General features: G+C 42.6%; 1 protein-coding gene across 3 annotated transcripts in view; it reads right to left on the reverse strand.

Annotated features, from left to right (window-relative positions):
- ELMO1 (engulfment and cell motility 1) overlaps window positions 1-14,154 on the reverse strand; it is a 464,971-nt gene that overhangs the window by 362,531 nt on the left and 88,286 nt on the right. For all 3 annotated transcript variants that reach the window (XM_030551368.1, XM_030551367.1, XM_030551369.1), the window contains exon 2: window positions 13,963-14,113. In XM_030551368.1, coding sequence (XP_030407228.1) covers window positions 13,963-14,040 — 78 coding nt within the window. In that variant the 5' untranslated portion in view covers window positions 14,041-14,113. The remainder of the gene's footprint in view (window positions 1-13,962; window positions 14,114-14,154) is intronic.

Here is a 14,154-nt window from a genome sequence, read left to right on the forward strand (position 1 = left end):
CTGGGAGTGCTGGTGGCATAGAGTCTGAGTAGGAGAGTCCACATATCCAGACAGTCCTTCAGTAAGAGTGTCAATGCCCAAGATGATGGGGCGTCCAGGATTTCCGGGTTTGTGGATCTTGGGTAGTAGATAGAATAACCCTGGTTGGGGCTCTAAGGGTATGTTGATTTGTTCCGGTGTTAGTGTAGGGAGTGGCCTGAGTAGATGGTGCAGTTTCTTAGTGTATTCCTCAGTGCGATCTGAGGGAAGTGGCCTGTAGAATCTGTTATTGGAGAGTTGTTTGGTGGCCTCCTTTTGGTAGTCATCATGAACAGGTCTGACAACAGCAACTCCTTTATCAGCCTCTTTGATGTTAATGTCAGGGTGATTTCTGAGGCTGTGGATGACATTGCATTCTGCACGACTTAGGTTATGAGGCAAGCGATGTTGTTTTTCCACAATTTCTGCCTGTGCACGTCGGCGGAAGCATTCAATGTATAGGTTCAGACTATCATTTCGACCCTCAGGAGGAGTCTATATGGAGTTCTTCTTCTTGTGCTGTTGGTGGGAGGGTACCTGTGTATCAGTGCGCTGTTCAGTGTTGTCCTGAAAGTATTCTTTGAGTAGGAGACAGCGAAAGTAGGCTTCCAGATCGCCACAGAACTGTATCATGTTGGTGGGGGTGGCAGGGCAGAAAGAGAGTCCCGGAGATAGGACAGACTTTTCTTCTGGGCTGAGCATGATATTGCTGGGTGGGTTAGGGGTACCATGGTTGTGGCACCATGTGGCAGGTAGGAGTTTAGACAGCTTACAGTCCTTTTTCCTTTGTAGAGAGGTGAAGTGAGAAATGTAGATCTCCTGTCTTATTTCAGTGAAGCCCGTTTGTATGGAAGTTTGGTTATTAATGAGAGTCTCCAGATTGAAGAGCTCTTTTTTGATGTTTTCCTGTTTGCTGTATAGGATGCTGATCAGGTGGTTCCTCAGTTTCTTTGATAGAGTATGGCATAATCTCTCACTATAGTCTGTGTAGTATGTAGACAGCAGTGGATAAATGGACACAAATCAGATATAAGCAATGGCAATATACAAAAACCTGTAGGAGAACACTTCAACCTCCCTGGCCACACTATTGCAGACCTTAAGGTGGACATCCTGCAGCAAAAAAACTTCAGGATCAGACTTCAAAGAGAAACTGCTGAGCTTCAGTTCATCTGCAAATTTGACACCATCAGCTCAGGATTAAACAGAGACTGTGAATGGCTTGCCAACTACAAAACTAGTTTCTCCTCCCTTGGTTTTCACACTTCAACTGCTAGAACAGGGCCTCATCCTCCCTGATTGAACTAACCTCGTTATCTCTAGCTTGCTTACTTATATATACCTGCCCCTGGAAATTTCCACTACATGCATCTGACAAAGTGGGTATTCACCCATGAAAGCTCATGCTCCTAAACGTCTGTTAGTCTATAAGGTGCCACAGGATTCTTTGCTGCTTTTACACTTAGCCAAGGTTCCTTGCCCTGCATCAGGCTCAGCAATGCTCGAATGCCGGGACTGACTGGACTGTGGTGGAGTCTCAAACAGGTCCTGGCTTGTGGCATAGTTGGACCCCCTGGTCACATGTCCTCTGTCTACTCTTCCTCTTCTTCCTCCTCACTGTTTACGCCAGGGGCCTGTGACTTGGGCTCTTCAGAGGTATCCACAGTGGTCATAGTTTCTCTGCCAAGTATGGCATGCAGCTCTTCGTACAAGTGGCAGGTCTGTGGCTCGACACTGGATCGATTGTTCGCCTCCCTGGCCTTCTGATATGCCTGTCGCAGTTCCTCCACTTTCATGCAGCACTGCTGCTGGTACTTCTCCTGCATCCCCTGTTGTACCCCTTCTCCTGCATCCCTTGTGCAATCTGCTCACAGAAGTCCACATTTCTATGACTAGTCCATAGCTGGGCTTGTACAGCCTCTTCTCCTGACAGGCCCAGGAGATCCAATATCTCCTGTCTATTCCAGGCTGGAGCATGTTTCGAGTTGACATGGTCAGCTGGGCAGTTGCACATAACAATGGAGACCTGCTAGGTGTGCTCACCAAGCTAGACAATCAGGAAAAGTCATTTAAAAAATTCATATGGTTTTAAATGGCGGGGCAGGAAGGGAAGCTTCCAGGCTCCGTGACCCCTTGGCAGTGAAGTTCACAGGTGTGACCAGAAAGGTCACTGTTGGGCATTGGGAGACAGTTTCTCTAGGACTGTTAGGGTTGACATAGGTACTGCAGTGTCTACTTCCACATTGTGTTGATCTCAATACATTGACCATGGCTCAACACTTCTTGAGGAGCTGGTGTTAGTACCTCAGAGTAATGCAGAGTTTATATCAGTGGGAAACAAATTTAAGTGTAGATACATGCACAACCAGGTAGACACACGGTGATTTACGTCGATCTAACTTTGTAGTGTAGACCAGGCCTTCGGCTTCTATACATCTAAAAGCTTGTCTACACACAAAAGTTTTATTAGTATAGTTGAAGCAGTACAGCCCCCTAATGTGGTCAAATATTGGTATACCAATGTCAACCTTAAAATTTAGGTCAACAAAGCTAGGTCAGTCAGGAGTGTGAAAAATCCACACCCTTGAACACTGCAGCTATGCTGAGGAGCAGGTCAATGGAAAAATGCTTCCATCTGCCTCACTAATATCACTCAGGGCTTGTCTACATCACAAAGTTGCAGCGCTGGTGAGGGGGTTACAGCGCTGCAACTTAGGAGGTGCACACATCTGCAGGGCATCACCAGCGCTGCAACTCCCTGTTTGCAGCGCTGGCCGTACTCCCGTTTTGTCTCGGGTGTAGAGGATCCAGCGCTGGTGATCCAGCGCTGGTAATCAAGTGTAGACACTTACCAGCGCTTTTCTTGACCTCCGTGGAATAAGCAGGTATCCCAGCATACCTGAGGAAGCCTCTGGTAATCAAGCTGGTCTCCTTCCCCGGTTTGCTCTCGCGTTCCCCGAACCCCGAGCAAGCAGGTCTCCTTCCCCGCGGTTTGCAGGGTGGTTCGGGGAACGCGAGAGCAAACCGCGGCGAAGCTGGTCTCCTTCCCCGGTTTGCTCTCGCGTTCCCCGAACCCCTGTGCAAGCAGGTCTCCTTCCCTGCGGTTTGCAGGGGGGTTCGGGGAACGCGAGAGCAAACCGTGGCGAAGCTGGTCTCCTTCCCCGGTTTGCTCTCGCGTTCCCAGAACCCCCCTTGAAGCCGCCCAACAGCGCTGCAGTATGGCCACATCTAACACCACTTGCAGCGTTGGTTGCTGTAAGTGTGGCCACTCTGCAGCGCTGGCCCTATACAGCTGTACTAATACAGCTGTAACAACCAGCGCTGCAAAATTTTAGATGTAGACATACCCTCAGGGAGGTGGTATTCCCACACCAACAGAGAAACCCCTTTTGTTGGCATAGGCTCTGTCTACAATACAGGGTTATGCCTACGTAGCTACACTGGAATAGTCTCTGTAGTCATGCCCATAGTTTTGCCTGTCTGGGAAGGAGAATAAGCTACGACAGTGTGAAAGTAGAATGAATTAGATTGTAAAAGTAGAATGGATTAAAGAAATGCTGTATGTTCTTTAAGCAGGAATGAGGAATGTTGAAATAAAGTTGTCAGGAAGAGAAACATTAACATATGGAACAATGGGTCCACTTAAGCTAATGGTGGGACATTAGCAGGAGATCGGTAAGAGTTAATAAGGAAATAAGATATGTGAGTCTAGCCCCAGGTAAACATAGCAGTTCTGCTCCCTTTGTTATCTTGTTAAGTTCCCACCCTTTTTATCTGTATAAATAAAGTAGTTTAAGCCTTGCATGGCACTCACACATTATCTGGGTGTATTAGCAGAGTGCTTTGCTAATAAAACAGAGTGGTCTGACAAATTGTGAGTCCTGAATTTGACTTTGACACCAGCCTAAGGTGCCTTTATATCAGTACAGCTGCGTTCACACTAGGATCAGGGGGTGGCTGTGTTAGTCAGTACCCACAAAAACAACAAGGAGTCCAGCGGCACCTTAAAGACTAACAGATTTATTTGGGCATAAGTTTTTGTGGTTAAAAAACCCACTTCTTCAGAGTTGCAGTCAGATAGCTATTTCAGTTTTTTGTTTTTTTAAAAAGACCCATAAATGAAATAGTTATACCAGTACAAATAACATCCGTAGACCAGGCCAAAGCCACTTTTGAAAATGGGGCTTTTGCCTTTGAAAGTTTTACCCTACCAGGTTTCATCTGCTCCTCCCACTATCTCAAACAGTCAGCTAAGGGCACAGGACTTTACATATGCGATATACTCTCTTATTCCTCCATGAATATATCTAGTTCTTTTTTTAACCCTATTATAATCTTGGCCTTCACAACAGCCTCTGGCAAAAGAGATCCACAGGTTGACTGTGCGTTGTCTGACGAAATACTTCCTTTTATTTGTTTTAAATCTTCTGCCTATTAATTTCATTTGTTGACCCCTAATTCTTGTGTTATGAGAAGGATTAAGCAGCACTGCCATATTTACTTTCTCCACATCAGTCATGATTTTACAGATCTCAGTCATAGCCCCCTTAGTTGTCTCTTTTCCAAGCTGAAAAGTCCCAGTTTTATTAATCTATAATTTCTATAATAATATCTGTAATATAATCTATAATATCTATTAATTTCTCTATATTGTGCCATAGTCACTTGGTTATATGAAATAATTTGATATTGAAACTCAGAACTTAAGAAAATAAAGGAGCAACAAGAACTTTAAGTAGTGGTTAAAAAGGAAGGCACGACAACCTAAAATTTCAAAAGTTGAAACAAACCGCCCTTCAGGCTTCTGCCACAGTGGGGGAAGGAGCATTACTATAGCACTGAAATCACTCAGTGGAACTTAGTTAACCATAATGAATCAATAAATGGGACCCTTCTGGGACACAAATTTTATCTTTTGATTTAGCCACTATCTAGCATCTACAGTAATTTGATATGTACTAGTAAAAGGGGCTTTACAAATTAACAACTTTACAATAAAAACTGTTGAGATCCTAATTACCTTGACATCCTTCCCCTGAGATGCCTTCCCTATGAATAACTCTGTGGACAAAATTCCTTTCCCCATTTCATACTATAGACTGTGACCAGTGCAAATGTTCACAGCTGTAAGCAATAGGTTGTTTAAAAACATGTGACAGCTGCCACAACTCCCTCTGTGAAATTGCTTCAGTAGAGTTACATAATTCATGGCTGCAGAGAAGACTTTGGCAGACAACACATTAAAAGTGTCATGCAAATACTACAACGCACACTGCACAGAAGACATTCCTCTACTAACAAAAGAGTTATTTTCTTTGAAATGACAGATGGGTTAGCGACTAACTTCACTGTTCTCTCCCAAGAACTCCTTAATGTCAAGATTCCTCTGGAGCCTTGCTATTCAGTGCTGTATGAAGAATCTCTATGTTTGGACCAACATTTACAGGACAGTATTATTTAATTTATGTAGAATACTTTGTGATAGACAACAAATAGAAGCTATCTTATTTTTAACCATGAAAGAGAAGATAAAAAGCTCCTCTTTTCTCTCCAGAATCAATCCATTCCCCAGGCTATTCTAGTGTAACAGTTTGCTAATCTAGCTGCAAATATTTACCTGGTGTCAATAAGGGGATCGTTGTTTGTTTGTTTTTTGCTTATTTTTATCCCAACCCAACTCCAGAATCAGTTTTACCGTATTCCAAATACAACTTTTATTGGACTTACAGTTCTGAAAACCAAATGCATTGCAGGAGTGGGGGCAGGTTTAACCACCCCTTACAAGGACATTGCCCCAAATCTGACTTGTCTGTAGTAGGAGCAAAAATTTGTATCACTGTTCGGTTCATTTTAGCTTTTGCCTTCAAGGGTGTCTTCAGGCATGTGTTAGCTCACACATGTAACAAACCTAATATAAACAAGGCAAGCTGTAGTTTTAACATGTTTTAACTTGTTGAGGCCAACTTTCATCCCCCTTCCCCAAGGGTCTACACTAGTGTTTCCCAAACTTGGGATGTCGCTTGTTTAGGGAAAGCCCCGGCGGGCTGGGCCGAGCCAATTTGTTTACCTGCTGCGTCTGCAGGTCAGGCTGATCATGGTTCCCATTGGCCGCGGTTGACCGCTCCAGGCCAATGGGAGCTGCAAGAAGCGGCACCCTCAGCCCGCACCACTTCCTGCATCTCCCATTGGCCTGGAGCGGCGAACCGCAGCCAGTAGGAGCTGTGATCGGCTGGACCTGCGGACACGGCAGGTAAACAAACTGTCCCGGCCCGCCAGGGGCTTTCCCTAAACAAGCGGCGTCCCAAGTTTGAGAAACACTGCTCTATACCAACCAGCTCACATATGAAAACTACAAATGTCTTGTATATGCTATAATTTTAACACCTTGTTTAACATGTTAGGAAAAAAGGTGTCTTTTAAACATCCACACAGCCTACATTGCTGGTTCAAACCCAATACATGGCAGTGATTGGAAGTTAGTCTCTAATGGCTGGTGATCTATGTATTATTAGACAGGGATTTAGGCACTAAAAAAAAAAACACACCAGAAAAAACCACCCCCATAACTGGCATTTTTGCACACTCTCAGCAGAGAATCTAAGGCTTTGTCTTCAGTGCATAATTACCCCAGGTGATTGCTACGTGTGTCTGAGCACCCGAGTTTGCCAAACCAAGGTATGGGCATTCCTACAGAAAAACCCATACTGTGCCCTCACTAGTTCTGCACTTGCTCAGGCATGGGAGGGTGGGGTGGGGGATATCCCATAGTCCTTTGTAACTGAGAAGTTCTAGGATTCTCTCAATCAATTTGGTCAATTGCAGGAGAACCTGTCTGTCCTTCAGGAGGAAGTGTGGGAAGGCATCAAAGGACTATCAACTCTTCAATGATTTAGCCTGCACCTCATTACAAAGAGGGCAGGTTCCAGCCACAGTTAAAGCAAACTCCAGGCTCTAACCCACACTCCCAGCAGGGCTTAAAGCAACTCCAAAACCAGGCTCATAGGTTTTTCTGGTTGGACAGTACGGGGATTAAAGGTTTAAACCCAGGTAAAAGCCTGGGTTAATTGTGCAGTGAAGACATATCCTCAATTGGACAGATATAGCATCCACAAATGGGTTTCCACTCAGGCCAACTTTGAACTACATCTCTCTTCTAAAGTTCAGCGTGAGCTCATTTGTATCACTTTTGCCCTTGTTTGTCTTTGTTCTTGGGATAGACTAGGGATTCGGTTTTCCTGGCTGACACCATTCAGCACAAAAAGCAAAGGAAAGCCTAACACCACTCTCCTGTTAAGTAATATTGAAGCCTATCCCAGGGAAACAGCAAACGCCACACATCTGGTTAAGAAAAGACATCACAAAAACAGGAAAACATAGTTCATGGTTGATCTCTACATCTGTTGGAAAATAAAATCTCAAGATGATGAATACAGCATTCTGTTAATTATGAACATTGCTCTTGCTAACAAATTTTTGGTATTTAAGACATTTTTGGTTACTGTAATGCAGGAAAGGCTTATTCTACCTCATTCCCATTAAAACAAGCTCCACACATTACTGTCACATAACTGGGACTAAAGATACAGAGGTTTAGTACTTTGGCGACTGAGACTCAGGGGACCTGGGTCTTCAATCCTCTGCTTTGCTACAAACTTCCTATGAGATGCTGAGCAAGTCTGTACCTCAGGGCCTCATACATAAAATGAGGACAAAAAGTACTTCACTTTTCACAGGGGTTTCACTCAGATACTACAGTAATGGAGGCAATATGTACCTGAGATAGATATTTGAAGGAACAGAGTACATTTCCTCTTGCCCGAGGGTTCTCAAACTGGGGATCGAGAACCCTGAGGGGTTTGCGAGATTATTTCATGGCAGGTCGTGAGCTGTCAGCCTCCACGCCAAACTCTGCTTTGCCTCCAGCATTTATATTGTGTTTAATATATTTTAAAGTGTTTTTAATTTGGAGGGGAGGGTCACACTCAGAGACTTGCTATGTGAAAGAGAGCACCAGTACAAAGGTTTGAGAACCACTGCTCTTGCCTTTCATTCTGACCTGTAATTCAGCCAGCTTCCCATATCCCGCTGAAAATTGCACTCTCCACTTCTTTATCTCTGCTTCATTAGAAATGAGCATCACCCCCAGATCATCTGCATTAGAGTGGTGAAGAAGACACCAAATCTCATCCCTCTCTCCAGAAGCCAAACATATTACCAAAACAAAACGCTCAAACACAGAAGGATGAACTCCTTGCTCCAAATCTTGATCTCCTATCAGGCCACAAAATGCCCTCACTGGCTTCTCAAGCACCCTGCTGCCACGATCTCTCAAGTACATAAGGGATGACAGGGAAAACATTTATAAAACCAAGTAAGGTATATGTGAGTGAGTTATAGCACTAGTTTTCCTTTACATAAGTATGCACTACAGAATTATACTGTAGTTACAAATGCTGCTTTAATATTACAAAGCTCTTCACATTTCCACTGTACAGGGCAACATGCCTCTGAACATTGTAACAACTATGCAACTAGGACTGTGTTGCTGAAATTCTGGTAACTTACAATGGGAAAAGGGCCTGTATGTGACTGTAATTTAAAAAACAATTGTTATTCTCTTTAGTGATAGGATTCCAAAAGTCCTGGAGAGGAGTTATAATTGAATTATAAAGTGCTTGTGGATGTTCCAGCTGGCTAGAATGTGAATGTGACACCTTGTAGTTAATTCAGCCACACATACATCCCCAGGAATCTCATCACTATGCAAAAACTCTTCTCTTAAATATAGTAGATGCTTAACTTTTAAAGGAGGGTCCTGCTGCTTCTAAAGAGAACCGTACAGCGTGTCTGTGTTCAGCAGCTTCTAGTTATGTCCATCCCTTATCTAAAAGTGCAGTGTCATCACCTGGTATGTTGCAAATGTGAGGGTTATGCTGCAAGTTTTCAGTGGAAATTGTGGTGCCAACAAACTCTCAGCCATCATTTTGCCTTCGTTCTTCTGAAAAATTAATCAGTGTGTGCTGCTGTAAGATTGTTTGTGTAGCAGTGTTATGCTGACAGGAGAGAGCTCTCCTGTCGACATAATAAAACCAGCTCAACGAACGGCAGTAGCTACATCAGCATGAGACAGCGCTGTGCACACAAGTGCTTACGGTGGCAAAACTTATGTCGGTCGGGGAGGAGCGTGTTTTTTCACATCCCGAGCGACAAAAATTTTGCTAACATAAGTGCTAGTGTAGACATGGTCTTAAAAAGCATCCCTGGGTATTGCCTATGCCGCTGATTATGAAGGAAGGGCATTAGTATGGAAGCAATGCTCTATCAGGGACAGAAAGGGACACTTCTATGAGTGAGGGCTCCCTCCCAGGCCCACTATTGTAATAGTACAACAGGTTTTGCATACATATGGTTTTTTTCTAGGATGTAAGGCTGAAGAACAAGAGCCTTCAGCACTGCACCACATACACTATTAAGTACTATTTAGTAGCAGAAGTATCCTATTACTGCACATCCTGCTAAGTTAATTATTACAGTGTTTGATTATAGCTAAACAGCCCTGGGGAGAGGGCTGTGGCTGGGTAAAGGGTGACTGGGGAAGCAGCCACAGCTTAGGCCATGCCCCAGTCAGGCCACAATTGGGTCTATAAAAGGGCTGTGAGCCAGGAGCTAAGGAGAATACCCTTTCTCTCTCTAGCTTCTGGGAGGGAAGGACCTGGCTGCCTGGGAGTGGAGCAGGGTACCTGAGATGGAGCAGTACTGGGGCAGGGCAGAGGGAACTGGGGAGCTCCAGCCTAGCAAAACCCCAGGCTGCAAGCTGAGTTAAGGGCCCACAAGGGTACTAGAACTGCAGGGGGTGGCCCAGGAATAGGCAGAGGCAGCTGGTCCAACTCCCCTTGCCGCTGAGTGGTTTACAGACTGCAGTCTGCCCCAGTGAGCAAGAGCTAGATGGAGATTGGCAGTAGCCATCAAGGTACGGTAGGGATAGGGGGTTGGGGGCTCCCCTGGGAGGGGAGACCCAGAGCAAGGGGGTACTGTGGAGGACAGAACCTCTGGGCAAAGGGCACCAGGGTCTGAGAAGGACATGGGGCCAGAAGCAGGTGAGACACCAACCTGCAGAGGGTGCTCTGGAAAGCGCTAATTCCCAAGACGACCAGCAGGAGGCGCCATACCGGTGAGTCTTCGCTCTGCCACATAGCTCATTAATTTTAAATGCCATGCTATCTTACTGCAGCTCACCTCTACTACTGTTGCCCCCTACTCCATTAACTTCTGCCTCCTGTCCCCATTTAATATAGTAAACAAAGGGGTTATGTTTGTCAGTGAAGAAGTCCCAGCCATGCACCACTGGAAGTTAGTTCACAGCCAGTCAGAATGCGGTTAGAAAATCTGCAGCCAGACCCTAATAAAATTTGTCTGTAATGTTACTCTTATCCAGAATGGCTCTCTGCCACCACAGCTCTTCTAGCTCTAACCACTACAGCCCCACTAGAAGAAAGGAAATATTTTTCATCACCCATTGTAATTGAACAGTGATTGATTCCTGATGTTAACTATACTGTACATTCATGCACTGAATTATATATTGCATATTAAAGTATCTGGACCACCCTTTCCAAAAGGTTTTGTTGTACCATGGCTAAGTTCCAGAAAAAAGAAAAGAAAAAGGCTTAATATAAATAAAATAATTGTTGCATTAAGTGAAAGAGACATACAATTTCTTTATGAGTGCCACTAACAATCCCTTCTCGTATTTAAACGACAAGATTTTATAAGTGTTTATTTTCAGTATATATACTGTTTATTGCATTTCATTAAGGTTTGACAATGAAACTCCACTAGCCAGTTTCCACTTTACCATCAGTTTCATTTTCTGTTGTGTAAAATAAACAAACTTAACTGAATTGAAAAAAAAATCACTTAAATCATTAAAACATTTATAATCTGTGTTTAAAATCTAAGGGCCAGATTTGGGATGGTGGAAATTGAAATAGTGCCAATAACTTCAGTGAGCTGGTTTTAATGGAGCTGTGCCGATTTATACCAACTAAGGATTTGACCCTAAATTGGTGGCCTAAAATTACTTAAGAGTCTCCTTGGAAAAATATCTCAATTGTCACTTTGATTGTGAAGTACAATACAGCAACTCCAGACATCTCAGAAAGAATTAAAATCCATTGACGTTGTGTTCTGCCACATTTATCAGCAATACTAGCCAAAAAATAAAGCCCATAACTCAGGAAACCACTGTGAAAAGTTGAGCTCGTTGACTGAGAAGTCAAGGCTTAGAAAAGGCATTAATAAAAAGCAATACATATGGTTCCTGTAATGTGATTCATTACATTGTGTCAGTAAGAAAACCTCACTTGACAGTGGTCCTGTCGCTTTTTCCAATTTTTGAGATACGTGAAACTAAACATTTTTTATTCAGGTTTCCTACTCATATGATTACAAATGTAAAATATTTTATCTGGATTAACTTCAAGAAGTAAAAAGGGATTCGCCAAGTTTATACCAGTGTAACCAAGAGCTGAATTTGTCTCCTTATTTAAAACATAATAATCTATTTATCAATCTGATTAATAATAGTGCAATCATACACTGTTAGCCTGTCAATGACAGCTCTGGAGAGCTTTGTAATGCCAGTGGTTTACCAAGTTAGGAAGGAAGATTTCACTTGTCTTCTACATGAAGTATTTAAGAAAAAAACAAAAAACCCTCACTCATGACAATGAGAGCGAGGTAACACTATCTGCTAAGCAAAAGTATTCAAACAATTTTCCGTCCTTTTTTCCATATTTTGGGCCATATTCTGATGTGTTCATTGGTGTTGCAGATTTGCTTTGATGTATCTAGCCAGTGATACACATTCCTTCTTTTATTTGAGTTTAATAAAAATTATATTATCAAAATGATATTTCACACACCTGTGCACGTTCTCAGTGCTGCCCACAATTGCTTAGTTTAAGACTCACTTATACCAAAATGTGAGAGATCAGATATTTCCCATTACTACGTTTTAGAGAAGAGTAAAGTGATCTAAATCTTTTTTCACTTTTGGGACACAATATTTAGAAGCGGGGTGGGGGGGGGGGGAAAAGGAGAGCTGAGCAGGAAGGGAGACAGTAAAACCCACCAAAGCTTGAAAATTTGAGAGTCCAAATTCGCAAGGATCAGCCCTAAATTTGATTGCGCATTGTGAGTTGCTTTCGTGGAACGGCCATCTAACTCTCCCAAGGAAAGTGTAAACTTAACCGATACCAAAAGTGGTCAAGTGCACATATCTGAAAAAACTACAGAGATTTTTTTCTCTAATCTTTGTCAGTTATTACTGATTGATTGATATCGATAGCATTCAAAATTTGCTAGGTGTTTTCCAAACACAGAAGGCAGCACAGTCCCTGCAACAAATAGTTTAAGATCAAGTCAGTTGCATTCCTGACAACAAGACGGTCTTGTACCTTTAAAATACTACCTTGTCTTGCAAGAAAGAGATGTGTTTGGTGGGATTTTTCTTCTTGTTTCATTTATATAACCTCAGGGTTATTCAATGGACCTCACCCTGTCAGGTAGGTGGAGTTTTTAGAGCTTTTGGAGGCAGTATGGTCTAGTGGATCAGAAAATGGACAGTAATTCAGGAGAACTAATTTCTATTCCTGTCGCCATCACTGTGTGACCTTAGGTAAGTAATTTCACTTCTCTGTGCTTATTTCCTTTTCCACCCTTTGTCTGCCTTGGCTATTTACATTGCAAGCAGTTTGGGGCACTAAGTATTTTACATAGCCCTTAGTACAATGCAGCCTCTAAAATCAGGCTGTTATTGTTTTGACCAATTTCCCAGTACCTTTTTTGTTGCAAATGCCAACAGACACTAGTCCCATTGTAGTATAGGGCTATCAGGCAAAAAATAGCATGAAACCGATCACAGGGAATACAGAAGTTAGGACCCCCGTTTGGCAGAACATTTTCAGCATGTACTTACATTTCCTTCATTTCAATACAACAAAGAATATACTGAAGTGTTTGGATGCATCAGGACCTAGGTGCATTGGGGAAAACTTTCATGGGTTTTCTTTTGTATGAAATATTATGTACTGAAATAGTAATCTGCTTTTCACCCTGTGATATTCTATACAGGTAACAACCTGTATGGTTCATCTATTATGGCCCACATCTAATATATTATGAAAAAGGCCACCTTTAATATTACTAATATATATGCCAATATCTGATCTCAGGTAAATCCAAATAATAAAAAATGCCACTCATGTAACATTTACGTATAAGTTATTTAAGTTTTCTTCCATATTACATTTCCACAAAAGGTTTTCCCTCCATAAGTTTAATAAGTCTCTCTCTAAATACTGCCTTAAAAACAGTTCTACTGCACCCCTTCAGCTCCCTGCTACCACACCCCCAAATGAATGATGTATTTTCCTCCCAGTATGATATGTATTTCAGATATTTACTCAAAATCCCCTGGTTGAACAGGACACTGCCTATATGGCATCTGCATAGAACCACAGAATTCTCTTGTTTGCACAACATATTACCATTCAGCTATCCAGATCTCAAAGCTCACTGCAGCTATTTATGATGGAAATATTTTGCATTTACCTCATGGTTTTTCATCTGTAGATCTCAAAGCACTTTGCATCAGGATTTAAGCATCCTTATTATAATTTTACAGATAGAAAAACTGAGGCACAGCGAAGTTAAATGGGTCACACAATGAGAAAGAATGCCTCTTTTAAACACCTGCTAAAAAACAAACAGCCAAATGTAGCAAAACACCAAACCAAGCAATACAGCCAGAAGGTTACACACATTCTATATGCACTTTTTATAGGAATCCATGCTCTTAAACATTCAGGTGCCTCAGAGTAAACATATGTGTACACACTTTAATATACATATCTATATTAGTACATAGAAATAGGTACTTACTTGATCAATTTCCATCAACTTGGGGAAGGCACCTGGCCATTCTATAGCCACCTTCACTATATCAGCAGGAGGCGGCATTGTAGATGCCGCTGTTCTTCAAAGCCAGTAAGACTGGACACTAAATATTGCAGAGAGTCTCTTTCATTCACACCTGCAGGGAAGGAAAGAAAAATACAGCAGTTCAGCCAGAAT

This window comes from Gopherus evgoodei, chromosome 2 (assembly GCF_007399415.2).
Source record: "Gopherus evgoodei ecotype Sinaloan lineage chromosome 2, rGopEvg1_v1.p, whole genome shotgun sequence".
NCBI classification, from domain to species: domain Eukaryota; kingdom Metazoa; phylum Chordata; order Testudines; family Testudinidae; genus Gopherus; species Gopherus evgoodei.